This window comes from Asterias amurensis, chromosome 10 (assembly GCF_032118995.1).
Source record: "Asterias amurensis chromosome 10, ASM3211899v1".
Lineage (NCBI taxonomy): Eukaryota > Metazoa > Echinodermata > Asteroidea > Forcipulatida > Asteriidae > Asterias > Asterias amurensis.
Window position 1 is genome coordinate 11,399,705 of NC_092657.1, and position 26,107 is coordinate 11,425,811.

Consider the following 26,107-nt stretch of genomic DNA (forward strand, 5'->3'; position numbering starts at 1 on the left):
AACATATTTTTTATTAAACACTGCAACATTCTTTTCTTATTTCATTTATTAATTTATTTATTTGATTCTTTCAGCTGCAGGAATGTCTCATGCAATTATCCACATTTTCCTTTACAGAGTCTTAATTATTTAAATAATTGTTTAATGCTAGGTCAGCTCGGAGAAAAATTTAAAAAAAGTTGTTACAGGAACACCCAGGTATTAGGAGATCTGTAAACATATAAAGTGGAAATTATACTTTCTAATTCAACTAGTTTCTTATTTTCCCTATTATCTATAAACATCACAAGCAACTTGCAATACAACATTAAGTACTATTTTTGTCTGCCAATAAATATTGATTAAAATAATGTAATTTATCTTGATGGGAACCCTGTAAAGCAATGATTGAACAATGCTTACTCTTTATCTTAAAGTTATTGTACAATACTATTGGCAAAGATCTTTTCGTTGAAAAGCTTACTGATCGTTAAGTTCACATTTGAACTATTTTTTCTGTCTCTGATCTGAAATGAAGCTTCACACTTCCTGCGAATGTGAATGCGATACCAATGTTGATACCAAAAGTTCACAAATAACTTGCAGAGGTTGAATTGTGCGAATATTGCATTGTGCAAATATCGCAACGAAAACAGAGTTGTGATGTAAAATTCAAGTAAAATCCATATCGAATTCACATTCGCAGTAAGTATGAACCAGGCTTAAGACTTTAAACTTTAAATTAAAAAAATATTCAGAAATATAAATTCACAAGCATGCAAAAGTTTCAACTCAATTCGGGGTCTGTTAGCTTGAGAAAAAAAAAAACCCCAGCAAAACCTTTCATTTAGTACGAGGTACTAAAGTATCTTGTAAGAAGGTACGAAGTGTCCAAGGTACGAAGTGTCCAAGGTACGAAGAGTCCCATAGTCACTTCGTACCTTGCAAAGGTACGAAGCGTCTAGGGTGCGAAGAGGCAAAGGTACGAAGTGTCCTGACACCTTTCATCTCGGAAGCCTAGCGATACCAACTACATCTCTGAGCACGGCATTCCCGAACAGTCATAATTACAACACCCCGTAGAAATCTGGCTGGGTTACAACATCAGGAAGAAACCAGTCAATGTTCAACTTCACGTTCTCCGACAAGTACTTTGTGACGGAATTATCCAAAAGCTAGAAACAACGGTAGATCATCAAGGGTAGGCCTGAGGTTTGGAGGGAAAAAAAGTATCATAAGATTTTAATTTTACATTGTTTAGATCCCATCATATAGTTATTTAAAAAAAGGTTGACAGAAATAACCAGGCTAATTCTCATTGTATATGGACCTAAACTGGGGGCACTGTACTCCGTAGCACGCTAATATAAGGTTTGCGATATAAACACATCCGGTTATTAAAAATTTAACTTTGTATAATAAGATGACAACTAACATGACTAAAGAAACAAATATATTAATGCAATAAAACAAAGTGCAAGTTGAAGACAAAAACTTGTGTATTGTAAATATCATGTCCAAAATAGCCTAGAACTGTCACTGACTCACTGTGTAGTACGAGCATGGAGGGTCTATTTCTTCCTCCATGGTATAATTATAACAATGTTTAAAGTTAAACCAGGTCCCTACTAGTACTACTTTCTGATATTTAAAAAAATGTTTTATAAATACATGCCACGACGACGACGAAAGACAAAACAACTAAACAGCAGCCCCAGAAAATCGTGTTTACTGTGACGTCACGCAACAATGAGTGCCGCAACAACGGAGAAATTTGTGATTTCTCGTGAAATTACGAGGCCGAAAACACGACAACGGTTGAACGTGCAGAAATGAATGTACCATCAATAGGACCGGAAACCCTTCGTCTACCATAATATTGACCTCATTTGTCTCCATTATGCTCGAAACAGTCAAGTTCACCAAAAATGTGAGGCTATTCTTCGAAAAGTGTGAAAACTTAAGTACACTTCAGTTGAAAATATAAATGTCTTAGAAGGTTAAATTCGGTAAAAATTGGGTTCTAAATCTACGTTAGATTGTCGAGAAGGCTACTTACCCCACCATGTTGGTCTAACTCTGACGGAAATGTACTTCCCATCGGTTTGAAGGAGCAGTGTCGGAACGCTCGCATTTTCACGCGAAATCTCGAAGGGGTCCGAGGCCAGCTCTCGCTGCAAATGAAATCGAGCGCTATGCTTCATTATCGAGCACGGTGCGCACGGACTGGGTAGAAATGTCAGGGGATTGAACGTCTGGAATTTCTTTAGCATTGACTAACGATGTCATACGGTCTAGCGGAATGATGTACGGGTCACAGAAGCCACCTACCAATTGCAAAACCTGAATAGGCTTACGTGTAAACGCCGCGTCACCTAAAAATATGCACTTCACTGAATAACACACGTTGACATTGACCACCAAAATGGCGCATCCTAGATTATTCTGATGATGACGTCAGGTGAAATGGGTCAATAGAGTGTTTTGTCAACAGATGGTCACATCGTCTATAATATATGCAGGAAGCAAGAGGTACAAGGTGCGTCTCTCTAGTATAGCTTCGGAGTGTTTGTCAAGTTCACCGCAGAATTTATTTCACACCATTTTCCGTCAGCATTATGTCATGCGCAGTGTTGATACACCAATAGGTAGCCCATTCCAGTGCTTTAAATTAGTGATGTAGTAGGCCAACTTACTGGCCGCTGGTTTTGCCTACAAAATCGTCACAGCATTAAAGCCCTCGAAATGGGCTTTCTTATTGTCTGTATTATAATAATATTATTAAAAATAATAACAGGTATTAAGAAACGCTCCCCGTATAAAACTATTTCACAGCGTTTACAATAACTGAAAATGCACAATAAACAACAACATCTTATCGGAAAAGCCACAAACACCTCGATGTTTGACAAGAATTGGAAAAGGAGAAAAGCTTAAAACAGGAAGAGATGTGTTTTCAGAAGTTTATTAAATTGGTCTGCGGATTTTAGGGGCTTTAAAGGCAGTGGACACTGTTGGTAGTTACTCAAAATAATTATTAGCATAAAACCTTACTACTCTTGGCCAGTGTCTTGTAGAAGGTAAAACAAATCTTACCCCACTAGATTTCCCCAATACTCTCGGCCTGTGTCTTGCAGAAGGTTACACAAATCTACCCCCACTGTACCTTTCCTCACTACTCTTGGCATTTGTCTTGTAGAAGGTAAGACAAATCTACCCCTACTGTAGATTTCCCCACGACTCTTGGCCTGTGTCTTGCAGAAGGTTAGACAAATCTACCCCAACTGAGGATTAACCCACCACTCTTGGCCTGTGTCTTGTGGAAGGTTTGACAAATCTACCCCCACTGAGGATTTCCTCACTACTCTTGACGTTTGTCTTGTAGAAGGTTACACAAATCCACCCCCACTGTCCCTTTTCTCATTACTCTTGGCATTTGTCTTGTAGAAGGTAAGACAAATTTACCCACACTGAGGATTTACCCACTACTCTTCGCCTGTGTATTGTAGAAGGTTAGACAAATCTACCCCCCAATGAGGATTTCACCACTACTCTTGGCCTGTGTCTTGTAAAAGGTTAGACAAATTTACCCTAACTGTAGATTTACCCACTACTCTTGACATTTGTCTTGTAAAGGGTTAGATAAATCTACCCCCACTGAGGATTTCCCCACTACGCTTAGCCTGTGCCTTGTAGAGGGTTAGACAAATCTACCCCAACTGAGGATTTCCTGACTACGCTTGGCCTGTGCTTTGTAGAGGGTTACACAAATCTACCCCCACTGAGGATTTCCTGACTACGCTTGGCCTGTGCCTTGTAGAGGGTTACACAAATCTACCCCCACTGAGGATTTCCTGACTACGCTTGGCCTGTGCTTTGTAGAGGGTTAGACAAATCTATCCCACTGAGGATTTCCTGACTACGCTTGGCCTGTGCTTTGTAGAGGGTAAGACAAATCTACCCCCACTGAGAATTTCCCCACTACTCTTAGCCTGTGCCTTGTAGAGGGTTACACAAATCTACCCCAACTGAGGATTTCCTGACTACGCTTGGCCTGTGCTTTGTAGAGGGTTAGACAAATCTACCCTAACTGAGGATTTCCCCACTACTCTTAGCCTGTGCCTTGTAGAGGGTTACACAAATCTACCCTAACTGAGGATTTCCTGACTACGCTTGGCCTGTGCCTTGTAGAGGGTTACACAAATCTACCCCAACTGAGGATTTCCTGACTACGCTTGGCCTGTGATTTGTAGAGGGTAAGACAAATCTACCCCCACTGAGGATTTCCTGACTACGCTTGGCCTGTGCCTTGTAGAGGGCTCGACAAATCTACCCCAACTGAGGATTTCCTGACTACGCTTGGCCTGTGCCTTGTAGAGGGTTAGACAAATCTACCCCAACTGAGGATTTCCTGACTACGCTTGGCCTGTGCCTTGTAAAGGGTTAGACAAATCTACCCCCACTGAAGATTTCCTGACTACGCTTGGCCTGTGCTTTGTAATGGGTTACACAAATCTACCCCCACTGAGGATTTCCCCACTACTCTTAGCCTGGGCCTCGTAGAGGGTTAGAGGGTTTAGAGGGTTACTACACAATAAATTAAGTAGTACAAGAAAAAGCAGTTGCCTTTCTATTTCATTTTATAATAATTGCATAAAGGGGCTTTTCAGTTTGAGGATTTGTTAAGTTTTTGGGATTTTTCAAAATTGAATCACAATGTTTTTCTTGTGAATGTTAAAAATAGATGCCACTGTTTTCTATTTTCCGAGTGCAGGTGATAGTTTTTGAAAACATGAGCTTGACTTTTAACTTTTTATCACTATTAAGTACGTAAACTTCACTTTTGATGCCCTTTTTTCTCAAACGAGCGAAATGTGAAATGTTCTAGTTTAATGTGAAGGTGTTTAGTATAAAACTTTACTTTGTAGTAATGGGGAGAGGTTGATGGTATAAAACATTGTTAAAAACGGCTCCCTCTGAAGTGACATAGTTTTTGAGAAAGAAGTATTTTACCACAAATTTGATTTCGAGACCTGAAGTTTTGAATTTGAGGTCTAGAAATCAAGCATCTCAAAGCAAACAACTTCGTGTGACAAGGGTGTTTTTTTTCTTTCATTATTATCTCGCAACTTCGAAGTCCGATTGAGCTCAAATTTTCACAGGTGTGTTATTTTATGTATATGTTGATACACACCAAGTGAGAAGACTGGCCTTTGACAATTACCAATGGTGTCCACTGGCTTTAATGAAAGAATGGATGTTGTTCAATTTTGTGTCTGTGGATGCAGTTATAGTGAACTTGCGGTTATGCATGGTCTTCCGATTTGGGAGTAAACAATTCAATGGCACGTACACTGAGTGTCAGGTGTGGCGGTTTCAACTTTCCGCCGTGTTCAGTTTTCCGAATGACCAAATACGGTAACATTACGTCATGCGACGCCTGCGCACAGCAAGCGAAAGAAGTCAATTGTTTATGCTTTACTGATTCCCGGAATACTGAACACGGCGGAAGACTGAAACCTCCACACCTGGTCATGTTCATCGGTATCATACCTTTTTCTTAAAATGGCATCACCCAAACACGGAAATAAAACACAGGTGATGATTTGATATGTGACTGGGTTTCTAAAAAATCACACCGAATATAAATTTACATCACTTTAAGCTAAGCATAGCTACAGCCCCGACCTCATGATCAGTGAAGTGTCAAACCTGCATGTAGATTATACCTTTACCAAATCTGCACTGCTGATTAAACAGTGACATTTTAGTCACTGGGATCTGGTGAAAATCGGGGGATAATTGTGACCATGATGGAGCATAGATTGGGATTAGCAGTCCTGTTCACATCGGTTTTTCTCTGGCTCTACTTCGACAGCGCGTCAGCACAGCGTACAGGGAGCCTGTCTTTGTATACGATTTCATCTTTCCAAAACCCAGACATCAACACCAACAAACTGAATCATATTCTTCTTCATAGCCAATCGGGTAGTGTGTACGTTGGGGCGGTTAACGCAGTATATCGGCTCAACAACGACTTGGAACATCAGAGTAATGCCAGTACAACGTCCACTTGCGAAGATGAACGGAATTGTGTAAACCACAATGAAATACTCATTGTTGAACCGTTGAGGAATGCACTGATTACTTGTGGGAGCCAGACTGGGCAATGTCAGCTGAGACATATAGAGGAATTGACGGTTACAGCTGAGATTTATACAATTGTAGCATCAAATGAAGACAAGACAACAATTGGCATCTTGGCACCGGGACCTTGGAACATAGACTGGTTGTATGTTGCTGCTACATTTATAAGTACTTCTCCCAAAAATTCTATTCCTCCAGTATCGAGGAGAGCTTTGGGTCTGGAAGTACCAGTTGCACAACTACTGTTTGCAAGAACAGGCTATGATACAGTCAATTTCAATAACGGCTATAAGAGTGACCCTTTTGACATAACTTATGTGTATGGCTTTTCATATAACGGTTTTGTTTATTATGTCACTCATCAAAATGGCTTGTCCAAAGTGGTACGGGTTTGTCACCAGGCTAACAGGCCAGTGTCAACCCGTCCAGACTTGAATGCCTACACGGAGATTACCATACAATGTGGCCAAGGATCGAGTGAGTATCCCTTAGCCCAAGCAGCTCATGTGGGACCAGCAGGACCCAACATCGCTACGTCATTGGGAATTGACTCACGTGTCTTGATGCTGTATGCAGTCTTCACCAAGGATGACAACTCGGCTCTCTGTATGTTCAGTATGACTGACATCGAAGGTGCATTTCTTACCGCTGTTGATAACTGCGTTAAGGGGACTGGGGGAGTCAGTGTCAACCTTCTGTTAGGAAATCGCTGTAATTCCTCGGTAAGTTCCAGAATTTTGTCAAGCGGGGCACATTTCCTACTAAATGTTGACCAGCACGTGTATTTCGCGCCTACACTCCCTTTTTCAGTTTATTTAAAGGCCTACATGACCAAGTTTGATCCGGAAAAACAAAATCACCATCCGGCTGCCACATTGTCATTCATTTATCAAAAATTAACAATCTTTTGCAAAAATTTACGAGCTCATTTAGTTAAATAATTTCCCGCCTTTACTTCTTGCAGAATGCTCCTGATATCACTCCATTCCTCTGTGACACATTCGGGTTGTATACATACGCCGATAATCCCAACGCAGTGGAATCCACACCTTTGCTGAAACATGCAGGGACTATGATGTCATCGATAACCACAACCATTGAGCTGGACCATACTGTTGCTTTCATTGGAACTTCATTTGGATCGTTGTTGAAGGTTCGTAACTATACCATTTTTTTTTTTTTTTTTTTTTTACAGATTCATGAGTTATATAAGCTTAAGTTAAGGGGACATTACCGATTTTTTTTTTTTGGACATCAAGGTTGCTGACAGTGTAGGCACTTTATGTAAAGGATTGTCGGCCAAACATTTTCTTGAGATAAATATGAAATTAGTATCTGCTAATTGGTGCACCGATCAACAAAACAGAATTACAGATTCAGATTCCAACTAGAATTTTCAATCATCATAGGCCTTACTGACCTAAATTTACCACCTATCACTTACCACTTACAGTTTATCAATGGTTAAGGGAGGAAAACGCAGCAGACATAACTTTATGTTTGCAAACATTTTGATGTTCTTTTAAAGTAAAATTCATAATTATGGTAATTACAATCAAACGAAAATATAACTGCAAAAACTTGATGCCAGTAATATTATTATTGATCAGGTACACATAGAGGGCGGTACATCAGCCCGGCATTACGAGAGCATTGATCTTGGAGACGCTCCAGTACTCAGGGATATTTCAGTGACTGACACAAATCAACAGATTTATGTCCTTACCGAACAACAGGTGAATTGATCTTAAAGGAACATTGCATAGTTGTTATTTGCTAACAAGACAGTTGCTGGTAGTAAGCACTTTAGTTAACCCACTTTGTGAAAGAGTCTGTTTCGTGTAAGAGTCGGTTGTGTGTACGCGCGCGCGCTTATAAATATATAACGCGCGCGCTTAGAATTAGGTTACGCGCTGTTACTAATAGCTTTGAATTGCGTTCCGCGTGATAACCTTGCGCGCCCGACACGCGGAAGCCAGCCGGTTATAAACACTGGTCATTCTCAACCGTTTAAACACCCCCACGTGACGCGCTCTCTACCAACATGAGTAGAGAAACTGTCTGGGGTATTTATGAATGCTTAATTTATCATACACTCAAACATGGCCCTAAGTGAGTAAACTCCGTAAACATTAAGTTTGCAAAGACACTTCTTTCATCATAGTTAGCTTAAATTTGTTAATTAATTCAAAGTTATATCTGAAACATCTGAAACTACTGGCTGGTACGGTTGGTCACTTCTGTTATTTTCACTTTTGGAGGTTTATGTAGACCAAGCAAGTCGGCTGGTGTTCACTTGAGTGAACAAGCTTGCGTAACAATTGACTTAAGGAAATTAAACAATATCGCGCCATTAGTGCAAAATAATGGAGCGATTTTAACAATAGCATGACGTCACAGGTGTGGGTTAAGTCGCATAATGCCCTCGGTGAACGTGGGTACGAATGTCGCGCACCTCGGGCATTATCCTATACATAATCCACCATAAAAATATAAACTGACAAACCTGAAGAAGTTTCAGATCGATCGGCCTCTGGGTCACAAGAACATATTGAAAAACGATCAGACATTTTTGCATGTCATCGATTTAAAAAAAAAATTAAAATTAGAGATTGAGAGTTTGTGAACAAACTCAAGGTGTTCGGTTTCCGGGAGTAAAAGCCTGGATTAAAAAACAAATATGACACCTTGCTTTGCTCTCAAGATTTGTAATAAATGATTCAAATTGCAAAAACTGTCAAAACCACATGATAACGTCATCTAGTAAAAGTGTATGTTTGGTGACGTCATCGGTAATATTTGTTTTAAACCAGACCTTTGCCAGACTTGTATGGTGTGATGGTAAAGCATCAAAGGATGTTTATTTCGACCTAAAAGACAATAAACCACGCCCTTTCAAATCATTTCACAGTCACTTCCCGTTTAAACAGGTCAAAAGGTCAACGAAAATTCACCAACATATCCATTTCTGTCAAGTACGTAAAGCCTTTCATATGATGTACAGATTGTCAAAATAGCTTATGTAGTTTAGGAAATATGAACTTAGGAAATATTGACTGACGACTGAAGAAAAGACTGTAAGGGACATATATGTTTTAACCGCCTTGAACGAAGACTATTCTTCATGAAGCTTTTTCGCGCTCTATTGATAATATTTAAAAAAAGAAGTAAAACAAAAACGTGGATCAAAAATAATGATTTTTTGAAATAATAATTTGAATTTGTATTACTCAAGAATGGATGACGTCATCATGACCTAACTAACACATTATTCCACTCCTAATGCATATCTAACTATGTGCGAAGTTTCAAGTTCATACGAGTTTGGGAAGTGTGCTTTTGTTCGAGGACAAGGGACGAAGAGAAGAAGAAGATGAAAATCTGGATTGTTTTATTGATTTGTTTGTACTAAAGTTTTGTTTAATCCGGCAGTTTATTTTAGCAAGACCACTCCTAATTGCTTGGGCCTTAAGCTTTAACCATTCTGTTTTCTTTGAATGTTTTGTATTGTAACATCCATGTCTGTGCATGGAGGTAGAAATAGATTAGTTTACGTAACGTCCTTTCCTACTAAAGACATTTTGAAAGGGCTTATGTTATTCCAGAGATTTTTTTTCTTCAAAATATTTAACTCAAAATAACTTGGATAGTTGTTTTAACAAATAATCAAAACAATTGATGATTATGCTAAGTTCAAGAAGTAATAGATATCGTAATACTGACGTGAATTCCGTGGGCCCCAAAACGCCCTTCACCCGGGGGGAGTGGTCGATCGATGTAACGTCTCTATTCTTCTCGGTGTTTAACCAAAACATGACCATTGTTCGTGATTTTGTACTGTTGTTTTCTCACATAATTAAAAGTCCCATGAATCACTGAAGTAGGTGGCCATCTCAGCGAAACTTCGTCTTCAATTCCACATTGACCACTAAGCCATCAGAAGGGTAACATTTGAACAATTTGACGCTGAAGATTGAAATGAAATCGTTTTCGCAGCGTTCTGCATAGCTATATAGCTCTATGCATATCAAGCTATGGCACAGAGTACAACAAACTTGGCAGCATGCCACCAAATAAATTATACCTAATACACTACACATGTACGCCACAAGTGTTACGCACAACCAATGGGGAAATTTCGTAGTTCTTTATACAACAAATTGTGAATTTTCAAACTCGATTTTGAACCAGAAGACGAGCTCAAAATGGGATTACGTCTGCGAGGCATTTACGGAGTTTTTAACGAACTTTCCGATGATGTGTCGATTGTAACAACCCATCATGTAGATCAAAAGTTATGATTTTTTGAAATAATAAACTTTGAAAATTCATAACTCAAGAATTGATGACGTCATCGTGACATAACTCAAACGGTTTCTTCTCCTTATACGTATCTAACTATGTGTGAAGTTTCAAATTTATTTGTGCTTGGGAAGTGTGATTTGTTTAGCGGACAATCGCCGCTAATAAGCAGAATGGATGATCACTGGAGCGTGTTCTGCTGCACCGCTTATACACTACACGTTGTGTGCATGCCTACGTGCAATGTTTATGCACATACCAATGGGGATTTACGTTGTTCTTTAGACGTGAATTTTGAAATTTTCAACCTCTCTTTTGAGCCGAGAGACAACATCAAAATGGGGTCCTGTCTGTGGGGCGTTTATGGAGTTTTCAATGACGATTCCGATGATGTTTCGATTGTAAGAATCCATCATGTAGATCAAAAGTTATGATTTTTTGAATTAATAAACTTTGAATATTCATAACTCAAGAATTGATGACGTCATCATGACGTAACTCACACTGTTTCTTCTCCTAATAAATCGCTAACTATGTGTAAAGTTTCAAGTTCATACGAGTTTGGGAAAGGCGCTTTTGTTAGCGGACAAGGGACGCTGAGAAGAAGAAGAAAAAGAAGAAGTAAAACTAGATATAGTGTTTGTAGAAACAAACACTAGGTGTTCGGCTATTGTTGGGTCAGTGTTTGAATAAATGAAACAAGTATTGTTAATAGCACGTCAAATTACAAAGAAATCAAAACCAAACAGTTTTCTCGATGTGTAATAATTTTATGGAAAAAGCATCAAAAAGTGTACATTTCAACCTAAAAGCCTTTGAATACTGCCTTTTCAAAGCATTTTACAGGCTCTTCCAGTTTAAAAAGGTCAAAAAGTCAAGAGAAGGTCACCAACATACCCATTTTTGTGGAATACGTGAGGCCCTTTCATATGATGTATAGATTGTCAAAATAGCTTTTGTGTTTGAGGAAACGTGAACTGATGAATAATGGCGACTGGAGAAGAGACTCACTAACCAGAAGGAAATGTTTGTTGAAAACGCCTTGAAAACAGACTAAAAACGAGGCTATTTATATAGGAGAAAAAAAAAATTAAATACCAAAATAAATAGTACAAATTTTAGTCGCCACGTGGTCTCCCATCGAAATACTGACTGGGCCCGATTTTGCTTAACCTCGTTGACCGGACGGGAACCGGTGTTTTCAACGCAGTATGGTCGTAGATAAAACCAAGTATTTAAAATTGACATTGTGTTGAGAACGCCTCGAACGCAGACTAAAACGATCAACACATGGTGCAGAGCGTGGTTATGCTCCTCAATGCACGGCATACTTACACGTGGTGACCGCAATGCACCGCATGCTTACACGTGGTGACAAAGTACATGTACATGTAATCGTAAAATCTTTACGCGCAATCAATGGGGAATTTTGTAGTTCTTTATACATGAATTTTGAAATTTTTCAACCCTCTTTGAGCCGGAAGACAAAATCAAAATGGGGTCATGTCTGTGAGGCGTTTACGGAGTTTTGCTGCCATTTCCGATGATGTATTGATTGTAAAAATCCCTCATGTAGATCTAAAGTTATAATTTTTTGAAATAATAAACTTTGAATGCGTGTATCTCGTCAAATGATGACGTCATCGTGACGTAACAACTTTTGCATCATCTACTGGTTATTGTCTGCCTGTGTGCAAAATTTCAACTTAATGCAAGCTTCGCAACTATGCTTTTTCTTGCGGACAATCGACGAGAAGAAGAATAATAAAAAAAAAAAAAAAATAGATATAGTGTTTGTAGAAACAAACACTAGGTGTTCAGCTATTGTTGGGTCAGTGTTTGAATAAATGAAACAAGTATTGTTAATAGCTCGTCAAATTACAAAGAAATCAAAACCAAACAGTTTTCTCGATGTGTAATAATTTTATGAAAAAAGCATCAAAAAGTGTACATTTCAACCTAAAAGCCTTTAAATACTGCCTTTTCAAAGCATTTTACAGGCACTTCCGGTTTAAAAGGTCAAAAGGTCAAGAGAAGGTCACCAACATACCCATGTTTGTGAAGTACGTGAGGCCCTTTCATATGATGTATAGGTAAATTAATAATTTTGCTTGTTACATAAAATAAAATTGAAGAGGATGCCTGAATTGACTAATACAATCGGAGTTGGACGAGGTGTAGACTTGATTCAAGTTTTAGATTGTGGTTATTCTTCTGCATCCCAGGCACAAAAAACGCCCCACTATTAGCGATCACGCCAAGTCGTCTCCCATCCAAATACTGACTGGGCCCGATTTTGCTTAACTTTAGTGACCGGTGTTATCAACGCAGTATGGTCGTAGATAAAACTAATTAATTACTTTTTAAGAAAACTGTAATGTTGAGAACGCCTCGAACGCAGACTAAAACGATCAAAACGTGGTACAGAGCGTGACTATGCTCCTCAATGCACCGCATACTTACACGTGGTGACCGCAATGCACCGCTGCTTACACGTGGTGACAAAGTACGTGTACATGTAATCGTAAATTTTTTACGCGCAATCAATGGGGGAATTTTGTAGTTCTTTATACATGAATTTTGAAATTTTCAACCTCTCTTTTGAGCCGGAAGACAACATCAAAATGGGGTCATGTTTGTGAGGTGTTTACGGAGTTTTTAATGCCCTTTCCGATGATGTATTGATTGTAAAAATCCCTTATGTAGATCAAAAGTTATGATTTTTTGAAATAATAAACTTTGAATTAGTGTATCTCGTCAACTGATGACGTCATCGTGACGTAACAACTTTTGCATCATCTACTGGTTATTGTCTACCTGTGTGCCAAATTTCAACTTAATGCAAGCTTCGCAACTATGCTTTTTCTTGCGGACAATCGACAGCGAGAAGAATAAGAAAAAAAAGAAAAAAAATAGATATAGTGTTTGTAAAAACAAACACTAGGTGTTCGGCTATTGTTGGGTCAGTGTTTGAATAAATGAAACAAGTATTGTTAGTATCCCGTCAAATTACAAAGAAATCTAAACCAAACAGTTTTCTCGATGTGTAATAATTTTATGGGGAGCATCAAAAAAGTGTACATTTCAACCTAAGAGCCTTTAAATAATGCCTTTTCAAAGCATTTTACAGGCTCTTCCAGTTTAAAAAGGTCAAAAAGTCAAGAGAAGGTCACCAACAAACCCATTTTTGTGGAATACGTAAGGCCCTTTCATATGATGTATAGATTGTCAAGATAGCTTTTGTGTTTGAGGAAACGTGAACTGATGAATAATGGCGACTGGAGAAGAGACTAACTAACCAGAAGGGAAATGTTTGTTGAAAACGCCTTGAAAACAGACTACGTACGTAAAGCCCTTTCATATGATGTATATATATTGTCCAAAAAGCTTTTGTGGTTGAGGACATATGAACTTGTGCATAATGACGACTGGAGAATAGACTAACTAACCGAAAGGGAAAACGTGTTTGTTGAAAACGCCTTGAAAACAGACTAAAAACGAGGCTATTTATAGGAGAAAAAAAAATTAATTAACAAATTAAATAGTAAAAATTTTGGTTGCCACGTGCTCTCCCATCGAAATACTGACTGGGCCCGATTTTGCTTAACCTCAGTGACCGGACGAGAACCGGTGTTATCAACGCAGTATGGTCGTAGATAAAACCAAGTAATTACTTTTGAAGAAAATTGACATTGTGTTGAGAACGTCTTGAACGCAGACTAAAACGATCAACACGTGGTGCAGAGCGTGGTTATGCTTCTCAATGCACCGCATACTTACACGTGGTGACCGCAATGCACCGCATGCTTACACGTGGTGACAAAGTACATGTACATGTAATCGTAAAATCTTTACGCGCAATCAATGGGGAATTTTGTAGTTCTTTATACATGAATTTTGAGATTTTCAACCTCTCTTTTGAGCCGGAAGACAAAATCAAAATGGGGTCATGTCTGTGAGGCGTTTACGGAGTTTTTGATGTATTGATTGTAAAAATCCCTCGTGTAGATTTAAAGTTATGATTTTTTGAAATAATAAACTTTGAATTAGTGTAGCTCGTCAACTGATGACGTCATCGTGACGTAAAAACTTTTGTATCATCTACTGGTTATTGTCTACCTGTGTGCAAAGTTTCAACTTAATGCAAGCTTCGCATCTATGCTTTTTCTTGCGGACAATCGACAGCGAGAGGAAGAAGAAAAACAAAAAAAAAGAAAAAACCGAACAATAACAAAGAGTTGTTCGGGCTGTTACCCGAACACCTAAAAAAAAAAAAAAACGAACAAAATCAAAGAGTTGTTCGGGCTGTTGCCCGAACACCTAAAAAACCGAATAAAATCAAAGAGTTGTTCGGACTGTTGCCCGAACACCTAAAAACACGAACAAAAATAAGAGGTGTTCGGGCTGTTGCCCGAACACCTAAAAAAACGAACAAAAATAAGAGGTGTTCCGGGCTGTTGGCCCGAACACCTAAAAAGAAAAAAAAAAACGAACAAAAATAAGAGGTGTTTCGGGCTGTTGGCCCGAACACCTAAAAATATCACTTTCTATTATGAAATTACGAGTTCGTAAGACAACACCCTTACACCAGTGCAGGTCTGGTACTTTACGGAGGCAACGAAGGCGATTTCCTCCACGCCCCCTGGTCATTGCATTGGTGCCCTTGAATTGCTCCCGTAAAAATTTACAATGCCCTCATGGGGTGCCCTTTACTAAGAAGCAACTGCCAATAACAACATGCCTAATGGTGCCCTTGCCCTTTCAAACACACAGTGATTATATTTAACTTTTGTTTCAGCTTCTGAAACTAAGAGTTGAAATTTGCAATCAGCACACAAGCTGTGAGACGTGTATCGGGATGGACGGAGACCCGTACTGTGGATGGTGCACGCTGGAAAACAAGTAAGAACTCAAAGACACTGCACACCTTTGGTAATTGTCAAAGAGTCTTCTCACTTGGTGTGTCTCAACATAATGCACAAAATAACAGGCCTGTGATTGAACTCAATTGGTCGTCGAAGTTGCGAGATAATAATGAAAAAAAAAAAAAAAAATTGCCACACGAAGTAGTGTGCTTTCAGATGCTTGATTTCTGGACTTCAAAATCAAATTATGAGGTCTCGAAATCAAATTCAAATAATTTTAAAGGAAAATTACTTCTTTTTCGAAAACCACGGTACTTCAGAGGGAGCCGTTTCCCACAATGCTTTATACTATCATCAGCTCTCCATTGCTTGTTACCAAGTAAGTTTTTATTACAACAATTATTTTGAGTAATAACCAAAAGTGTCTCAGTGAACGATTTTGCCCCAGCAATTTTGCATGAGGACAGTATTTATACTGAACACATTAACTGGGCAAACTGAATGATAATAAATGGTGGTTTAAAGCTTATTATGTAAGTTCCTTTAACCATTTTTCTTTAAAAGCCAGTGGACACTTTCTGAACAGAACATACATTAAAAGTTCACAGATTTACAAAGAACTTACAGGGTTTACAGAAGGTATTATGGTGAAACTTCCCTTGAAATATTATTCCATGAAATGCTTTACTTTTTGAGAAAACATTAAAACACTATTATCAATTCTCGATATCGAGAATAACGGATTTATTTTAAACACATGTCATGACACAGCGAATTGTGCGGAAGCAAGAGTGGGTTTTCCTGTTAGTTTCTCCCGACTCCGATGACCGATTGAGCCTAAATTTGCACAGGTTTGTTATTTTATATATAAGTTGTGATACACGAAGTGTGGGTCTTGGACAATACTGAATACCGAAAGTGTCCAATGGCTTTAAATTAAGCTTATATCAAATTGCATGAGTCTGTAAAAAAAAACAAAAAAAAACGCAGAGTGGTATTAGTTACGAACCTTCAACAACCATCCAGATGAAGTTCCAACGAAGTGTGGGCCTTTGGACATTACTGTTTAATACCGATAGTGTGATTTTTTTAATTGAGAACACCCAGTAATTTTCACTAACAACCTTTTCATGTTTTTCCGCAGATGTACCAGACGCTTGGAATGTAAGTTGGCGGATCAATCTACTTACCCTTGGCTACCGTATAATGAGACTCAGTGTGTGGCTATTAGTAGTGTACATCCATATAGAAGCTTACCGCTTACAGAACCACAGAAGACGGTGAGCCTTGCGAACATACATTACTATTATTTACATCTTATTTTAATCAAGCTAGAGATATATTTTCGTTGAATTGAAAGTTGAAAAGTTAGTGTGCAGATTGCAGAACTATGTGGAAATTGGTCAGAAAATACAGGATACCTCATTAAAGACACTAGACACTAGCAATTATTGTCAAAGACCAGTCTTCTCACTTGGTGTATATCAACATATGCACAAAATAACAAACCTGTGGAAATTTGAGCTCAATCGGTCGTTGAAGTTGCGAGATAATAATGTAAGAAAAGATGACATCCTTGTCAGGCGAAGTTGTGTACTTTCCGATGATTTATTTCGATACCTTAAAAATCTAAATATGAGGTATCGAACTCAAATTCGTAGAAAATAATACTTCTTTCTCGAAAACTATGTTACTTCAGAGGGAGTCGTTTCTCAGAATGTTTTAAACTATTAACAGCCCTCCAAGGCTTGTTTCCAAGTAACTTTTTATGCTAAAAATTATTTTGAGTAGTTACCAATAGTGACCACTGCTTTAAATGAAAGGGGAAAATATTTATCTCATTTTGATGTTCAGGGTTTGGTCACATAAAAAAACGAGTAATACTGTTAGTGTTATTTATTTTTATCTTATTTGTTAATAACAAAAACTTCGGGGAAGGGCAAAAGTAAAAAAAAAAATCACATTTATATACATGAAAGGAACACGTTGCCTTGGATCGGTCGAGTTGGTCTTTGAAAAGCGTTCGTAACCGTTTGTTATAAAATGCATATGCGTAGAAAGGTGTTGTAAAAGTAGAATACAATGATCCACACAGACATGCCTCGAAATTGCATGGTTTTCCTTTTACCTCGTCGACTAACATGGTCGGCCATTTATGGGAGTCAAGTTTGCAAAGTAAAAGGAAAACCACGCAATTTCGAGGCATGTTTGTGTGGATCATTGTATTCTACTTTTAAAACATCTTTCTAACCATATGCATTTTATAACAAATGGTTACAAACACTTTTTATAGACCAACTCTACCGATCCAAGGCAACGTGTTCCTTTAAACACTTTAAAATTGCAGTAAAAATTAAAATAAAAGATGGCAAGTAAACAGCAATTACACAAACGATATACACATTCAAGAACTACCGTATAAAACATACCTCAATAAAACTAAGGCTCTAAAAGGATTCGGGTACTTGTTCAAAATGTCAACAGATTCCACACCAAACCTACAGGGTCCGAAGACAATAACAATAGAAAGCCTTCCCGAAATACCACTTACCGAGGGGCAAAACAGTTCTCGTCCCACGTGGGTCTCGGAATTCACAATTTCATTAACCTATCTTTCTGTAAAAATGAAGCGCCTTGATAACATTGTTGGTAGATACATTCGCTGTATAAGATTTCGATATTATTACAATAAATAATTACTAAAGGCAGTGGTAATTACTCAAAATAATTATTATCATACAACCTTTTTTGATTACGAGTAATGGGGAGAGGTTGATAGTATAAAACATTGTGAGAAACAGCTGCCTCTGAAGTGACGTAGTTTTCGAGAAAGAAATAATTTTCCACCAATTTGATTTCGAGACCTCAGATTTAGAATTTGAGGTCTAGAAATCAAGCATCTGAAAGCACACAACTTCGTGTGACCATGGTGCGACAAGGGTGTTTTTTCTTTCATTAATATCTCGCAACTTCGACGACTGATTGAGCTCAAGTTTTCACAGGTTTGTTATTTTATGCATATGTTGAGATACACCAAGTGAGAAGACTAGTCTTTGACAATTACCAATAGTGTCCAGTGTCTTTAACCCTGAATCCACGGAATATGTTAGGGTGCCTGCTAAGTCCTTCCATGAGCTTTACATAGAGAATTGTGTGATTCATCTATCAATTTCAGATCGTACTGACTGTAAAGCAACTCCCCGAACTTCAAGAAGGCGAGACCTACTCCTGCAAGTTTAATGATCTGCCGGTGTATCAGGGAACGACAACTGGAAATACTGTCGCATGTAGCATTCCTCCACCAATTGATCGGCCAAACCTTCCTCCAAATGGTATATACCCAAGTTGGCATAACTCTAAATTGTTCTATGCAGTGTTATTATAAGGGAATCAATGTGTGGTGAAGAGGTTTTCAACTAGTGATTTAAACCCGCACCGAGGCCTGGACTTGATAATTTTACCGAGACGAAGTCGAGGTAAATTATCTAGAACCAGGCCTCGGCGGGTTTAAACCACTAGTTGAAAACCGATTCAACACACTTTGTGGTTCCCTTCATAAATACTATTTCGGTCATAAAACATCAACACTTTCAGTTAAAAAGGTAAAATGAATGCAAAAATTATAATTATTCAATTATTTCTTTCAACACAACACCCCTCCAGCTATGAAATATTTAGGCCCTCGGGTAAACAACTCCTTTTAAGGAGCTGCCGTTCGCGTCGCGCGTATCGCGTGATGTTGCACAACTGTTTCAGCCGTTGCTCTCGACCAATAGGAATGAAGAAACTGTCTTATACGCACAGGTGCAAGCGCGCGTGTCACGCCCATGTTTTAACACTTTTTACTGGTGTTATATCAACCGCTCAAACAACACCTCGTGATGCCCTCTCGACCAATCAGAATGGATAAACTGTCTAACGTATTTATGAATTATTATTACTACTATTATTTATTCGGGCATTTCACAAAGAACAATAACAATACATGTAATTGCTAGTAAGATTATAGTACTAGGAAAAAAAAAATGAAAACAATAAAATAATGTTGAACAGAACTACATAAATGCATACATGCTAAATAATGGCAACTAAAGCACTGGTCCTGAATGATGATGACTGACATAAGGTTTGGATACAACAAGAAACTTGTGAATAATAGATGAGAGAGTAAGGGTAGATTGTGAAAGGACAGAAAACATGGTGGGAGGGGAAGAGCAGGAACTAGGGACAGAGACAACCTATTTCAAGCTGGCCATGATGAACAAAAGAGTACTTAAACCCGGTGACTCTAAAGTGATGTATGTTACAGCCAAGGGGGTTATTTCCTGCTTTGCGGAAGGCCAGCTGTATTTTGCTTCCCATTAACTTTCATTTAACAAAACTCCGCCGGAAAAGGGTCATCCTTCCTTTCTCACAACGTTTCGATTTTGTCAAATGCTATGGTGATTCAAATGTACACAAAGCCAAATAGTACTTTCAGTCTGAAAGTAGTAGAAACTTTCCCTTGAATTTTTACTTACTGAGGTGCTGTAGTTTTAAAGAAATGAGTAAAACACATAATTTTCGTCTCAGATTTAGCATGTAAAAACGTATCAACCTGTTATGCTATATAGTTTTGGTATAATATCATAACGGGTTTAATGAGATTTTACATGCTAATTTTCGTCTTCCTGAGACAAATTGTGTGACTTGTTTTACTAATTTTTCAAAAACTACACAACCTCAGTTAGTAATATTTGAAGGGAAGGTATTAACTATCATTATCTTCAAACCCTGTAAGTTTAATGTAAATCTGTGGACATCTTAAAAAAAGTACCCGAAAAAAGCCAGGCTCAAAATGAGAACTGCCTGGACAACTTTTAAATAGCATACTAAATACGGAATGTACATATTTTAAATGGAGAGCACTGCATTTCGATGAAATTCTCTGCCTGAAACTATATAAATTTGTGTGTATTTCCTTTCGCGTTGGCAACTTTGTAATTAATGGGCAGGTGTGTACACATAATGACTGTCTCACTACGGCCTTTTCGAAGCCACGGGTTTAGCTTCGGCTCAGTCAAAAGCCCTGTCAACCTTCATGGAGCTTTTGCTAAAACAAAACCTCACGATTTCAAAATGACTGAAGGAGCCCGAAGCATAATGCGTGGTTTCACAGGGATTCGTGTTCAAATTTTCTGTTTTTCAGAGGACCATGTGTACATGCAGCTTAGTGTTGTTTCCTCGGTTTCCATGGTGGCGTTTATCTCCACCGAGTTCACTTTCTATCAATGTTCACGGCACAAAAGGTAAGTTTGATCCCATTGTATACTTGCATTCCACTCTAAGCAGACAAAAACCCATTTCTGATGAGCGGGCCATGAAAAACCATGGCACACTAATACACCATTACTCTAGGTAGGCTACACACTATACACACAACACAGGGGGATTTGGGTGCGTTCGTTTAGCTGCCCTGGGTAGACCTAGGTGTGTGGCGTTTTTTTTTTTTTTTTTCAGGAAAACCGTGGGTAATTATCTGCACACGTTCGTCTTGGAAAAAAAACCCGCCACACACCGGGGTCTACCCAGGGAAGCTAAACGAACGCACCCATTGCTGCCTTAATGGGGCATGGATTGGGGGGGGGGGGGGGGGTTGAGGGGGTGGATAGAGGATTTCAAGTAAAAATATTCTGTTACTCAAGGCATTCCCATTGCTTTACTAAATACATGCTTGACTGAAAACGAGGACAAACACAAGACCTTTAGTGTTCTCTTCAGACGCTCCAATCAAGAAGTCGAAGAAAATGTCCACCCTCTTACCACAACAGTAAGAAACTCTTTGCAAGCTTCGGTGAGGCCTGCCAGCTGGCACCTTCAAGCCTATAAGGTTAATATCTGATGACAGACAAGCAGCTTGCCTGGCATTATCAGAGCAGCAGTACGTTGGTACATGTAATATACTGCTAAGTATTGCTTTCAACATTGGTCTATGAGGAAATCCCCTGGAACCTTGAAACTGTGCCACTCGATATGGATGTAGCATATAAACCGGATAAGTTAGGCCACTCAATTTCTCCATTATGTTTCTCTATCGTATAATTGAGGAAGTCAAAAAAAGGCTTTCTACTTTATTCATGAGAGGAGTAATTAACAAAAACCGTTAATTGTGCCAAAAAAAAAAAAAAACATGGCAATCTCTCTCCTATGCAGGGTTCAAGAGTGTTGTCCAAAGGCCCACACATCGTGTATCACAACTTATACATAAAATAGCAAAACTGGGAACAGTTTTGGCTCAATCGGTCAACGGAGTCGGGAGAAAGTAACGGGAAACCCTACCTTGTTTCCGCACGTTTTGCCGTGTCATGACATGTGTTTGAAATAAATACGTTATTATCGGTGTCGAGGATTGATAATTGTTTTAAAGTTTTCTCAAAAAGTAAAGCATTTCATGGAATAATATTTCAAGGGAAGTCATTCACCATTACTTTCTGTAAACCCTGTAAGTTATTTGTAAATATGTGAACTTTAAATTTTTGTTCTGTTCAGAAAGTGTCCAATGGCTTATAATGGTGGTTGCCAAGTTGGGTGACAATACTCCAAGGCGCTAAAATATTGGTGTTAATTTAAAAGATAAATTTTGCCGCATGCCCGAAATCGAATGATGTCATTGTTATTACTTGTATTAGTATTATTATTATTATTATTATTATTATTATTATTATTATGACTGTGACTGTGACTGTGACTGTGACTGTGACTGTGACTGTGACTGTGACTGTGACTGTGATTGTGACTGTGACTGTGACTGTGACTGTGACTGTGACTGTGACTGTGACTGTGACTGTGACTGTGACTGTGACTGTGACTGTTACTGTTACTGTTACTGTTACTGTTACTGTTACTGTTATTGTTATTGTTATTGTTATTGTTATTGTTATTGTTATTGTTATTGTTATTGTTATTGTTATTGTTATTATTATTATTATTATTAATAGTATTACTATTATTATTAATATTGTTATTATTTCCTCTTATTAATCAAATGAATTTCTCCACGCTTTAATGACACATTGGGAATTGATTGTATCTGTACAGTTGTGGCGAGTGCGTAACAAGTTCTTGGGACTGTGATTGGTGCGTATTTGACAATACATGCGCCCATCAAAGTACTGACTGTTCCAACGAATTCTCCATTGTCAACGGTCTCAATGTTGGTGATGTTATTATATTATTTTCCGTTTGTTTAAAGGCACTGGACACCCTTGGTTAATGTCAAAGACAAGTATTCTAACTTTGTGTATCCCAACATAATGTATAAAATAACAAGCCTTTGACAATCTTGGCTCAGTTGGTCATCGAATTTGCAAGAGAAAAATGGCACACGTCACGTACAGCATATTTGGAGATTATAAATATACTGGTATAAATTATAAACATATCAAATGGAGCAAACTCAATAAAGTTTGAGGAAGTATCTTACTATTTGAAACGCATCAAAGGCAGTGGACACTGTTATAAATGAAGCATCCGAATGCACACAACTTCGTGTGACAAGGGTGATTTTTTTTCATTATTATCCTGCAAGTTCGACGACCAATTGAGCTCAAGTTTTCACAGGTTTGTTATTTTATGCTTATGTTAAGATACACCAAGTGAGAAGACTGGGTTTTTTTTATAGACAATTACCAATAGTGTCCAGTGTCTTTAAAAGTAAAACCAGCAAACTCATCTGTGTTTCCTGTTGATAGATTGTTTGTTCAGGATCCAATCATACAAGGCCCTTCCTGCTTTTGTTTTGTTATATTATGTGCAACACGATCTTTTGTGAAAAGTGCCTATTTATTTACTCGTCGTGTTATGTTTTTTTGTCATCGGTTTGCTTTTTTTTTTCCAATTCGATTCGATAGGGTTTATTCAAAATATCACAAAATACCCGACAGAAGTTAAAAAGATCTAAACTGGCGTGTTTACATTCGTTATTGTAAACAATAAAAAAAAACATGAACACCCTGACTTAAAAAGAGAAGAAAAGCTGTAGGCATATTAGAGGACCAGATTTAGACTTTTTTTCATGTTGAGTCACACAAATTGCAAAAGTTTGTTTTATTGTTGATTCTTGTTTATTGGGTGGTTATTGATGACATATCCAACATCGGACTAGCCTTGCTCAAGGCAGTCGAATTATTCACTCCGAAAAAAGACCGCACTGTATAAACCCCACCAGTATTCACTGTGCATAACATCGCACGACACGATGCCCCCGTACACTATCCGCCTGCGGAGGCCGTCAGGCCGACAGCCTTGTAGGGTCTGTGTTGAAGCCACTGACCTCATAACTATAATAAGCGAACAGTTCCCACGGTCAGCTCATTACCATAATGCCCGCGAAAGACAAGACATGTCTACATCACATACCATCACCACGGACGCTCAGCGAGCATGATAGGCGTGCGTGATTGGACGTCAAAATGAATAATTCATTTGCCTCACATCCTGTGTTGTCTGATAGGTCTGACGAAAGATATACATATTCATGGACTCCATACTAGCATATCCGAGAGCCCCCCCAATTTTTGCCACTAGTGGACATTTTTCAATACAACACATTAAACCCGGAAGTTACACACCCGACAAGGCTGTCGGCCTGACGGCCTCCGCATGCGGTTAGTGGTTCGAGTGCGGATGACTTGTATGCACAGTAGTCGTACGATGTGACAGTGTGCAAACGGGTGGGCCATGCGGTGTGATCGCACGCACCACGCACAGGGTATACGGGTGGGTTTACAGCGACGTCTTTTAGGAGCGAATAATGCGACTGACTTGAGCTAGGCTAACATCGGACAAGAGTTTCAAGCCAGAAAAGACCTAATTTGCATATTTAAATAATTGTGGTAATTAGCAATCTTTAAGGTCAATTATCTCTCAAAATATTCATTTTATGGACAAGGTTTGTGTTGGAGGTGAATAGAAACCTGACCTTGACAATCTGAAAAAACATATTTGTATACTCGATTGACCCTTCCCAAATAACTAGGTCAAATGTCAGAGGGTTAAACATGGTTTTGTACACTCAAGTGCCTTTACATGGCATATCATGACAGTGTAATAAATACCATAAATAAATTATTCGGGTTGAATTAATCCCCCTGTACCAATTGACATCTATCAATGACATTCAATGAAATAAAATTCACTCAAATGACCTCTCTAACCAGCTAGGTCAAAGGTCAAAGGTCAAGCTTTTTCCGTTTACTTTGCCCATCAGGGTGGATACACTCGCATTACAAGTCTTATTATTTTTAAGGTGTCAACTTCATGTGATTCAAAAAATCGACCAGACCTGGATTGTTGTCCCTTTTCTCTGGTAACAGACCTTCACCCCCCCCCCCCATCATCAGGTTTGCTTTGTACATTGTCATTGCACACTTTGGTCTGCAAGTTAACCCTGTAGTAGTGGTACCTTGAATCATCAAATGTTGGGTGTAGTTATTTGATTGTGACACTTTGAGACTCTTTGCAACCATGTTGAGTGGACGCAAATCAAGGTTTATTCTGACTTTGGCTGAAGATTGACTACGTCATTGTTTGTTTCTTTTAGGTGTTCTTAAAAACTGCAGTAGGGGTGGCCTGATATAGTTTCATTTTGCTGATCGATGTATGTTATAGTTCTCCGTCGGTACGTTTGTCCCTGTTTCCATGGCAAAGGTTGAAGAAAGCAGCCAACCGTACATAGACGATAGACACACCTGATGAAATGCCTGATGCCATAGAGATAGTCATGTATTTGAAATCCATATCTACTCTATGCAGACCTACCAAGTCTCACGCATTAGGCGTGAGACTCACGCATTTGGGCTCTGTCTCACGCTCACACGCACAGCAACCATTTTCTCACGCATTGGGGCCAAACCGGGAAAAAAATACAAATTTACGACATGCATTGCCAAATCGCGCTCGTGTGTACACAAAACGCAATCTACAATGTTTGCACAATCTTCAGATTGCACGCAGTTTATCAGAATCCTCATTTTTTGTACAAACTTTGCACAAACAGAGCGCAGATTTGCAGATTGCGCACGCTTTTGCTCTTCCAGCAGGTTCAGCTAAAATTCGGCAGAGCGCAAAACGCTTGATGCGCACAAGTTTTTCCCGATTCTTTTAGCAAATTCGTTAAATGCGCTCCACTAGCGAATACACAACAGGCAGAAGACGTAAGCGGAGGATTTTGGACATCATTTTTAGTCGATTCTTTTTAGTTTGGAAGGAAATAGTCTGACACAATCGTACCTCCACATTAACCATCAATATCTCCTGTGTACCTCATGTGAGTTTTAATTTTTCTAAAGAGGTTTTTGATCCATTTTGGAACACCTTTTTGTCCACAATTAAATTTCAAATTTAATTTATTTTTATTTGTTGTGTTTAAAAAAGAAAGAAAAAAGTTTGGCTGCGATTTCGAAAGGCCTTCTAAAACTGGCACTTTTTTTCGGGGGGGGGGGGGGGGTTGAGCTTAGAAAAATCTCACGCATAGCTGGCCTCTAGACTTGGCATCTCTGTCTATGCACTCAATAGTGATTGCCGTCTCTGCCTTACCTCACTTCATTGTTCCGTCACTGATTTGTTTGTTGCTCTGTCATAGCTACTCAGCTTCTCTATCTTTGTTTCTATCTGAGTCAGGCATCCAGCAACTTTGTCCGTCGTGTGTGCCTCACCCATCCCGCTGTTCATGTGTGCTTACACCACGCTCTTGAGGTATTAGTTGCAACCCTGGTTGCCTCAACCATTTTTGCCTCCCCTGTCGTTGCCTCCGCCGTTATTGTGTTAACCCCCTT

The 26,107-nt window shown here is 38.8% G+C and overlaps 1 protein-coding gene and 1 long non-coding RNA gene across 2 annotated transcripts in view; one reads left to right on the forward strand and one right to left on the reverse strand.

Annotated features, from left to right (window-relative positions):
- Positions 1-404: 404 nt before the first annotated feature.
- LOC139943013 (uncharacterized) lies at positions 405-2,333 on the reverse strand. Its single transcript, XR_011786727.1, has 2 exons — positions 2,039-2,333; positions 405-1,186 (listed from the first exon to the last, which is right to left on the reverse strand). It is a non-coding gene; the product is annotated as an uncharacterized lncRNA (long non-coding RNA).
- A 3,327-nt stretch (positions 2,334-5,660) lies between these two features.
- LOC139942895 (plexin-A4-like) overlaps positions 5,661-26,107 on the forward strand; it is a 51,438-nt gene continuing 30,991 nt past the window's right edge. The window contains 8 exon segments of the mRNA XM_071939703.1: positions 5,661-6,848; positions 7,091-7,279; positions 7,737-7,862; positions 15,227-15,330; positions 16,438-16,573; positions 18,469-18,625; positions 20,482-20,581; positions 22,371-22,485. Coding sequence (XP_071795804.1) covers positions 5,790-6,848; positions 7,091-7,279; positions 7,737-7,862; positions 15,227-15,330; positions 16,438-16,573; positions 18,469-18,625; positions 20,482-20,581; positions 22,371-22,485 — 1,986 coding nt within the window. The 5' untranslated portion in view covers positions 5,661-5,789.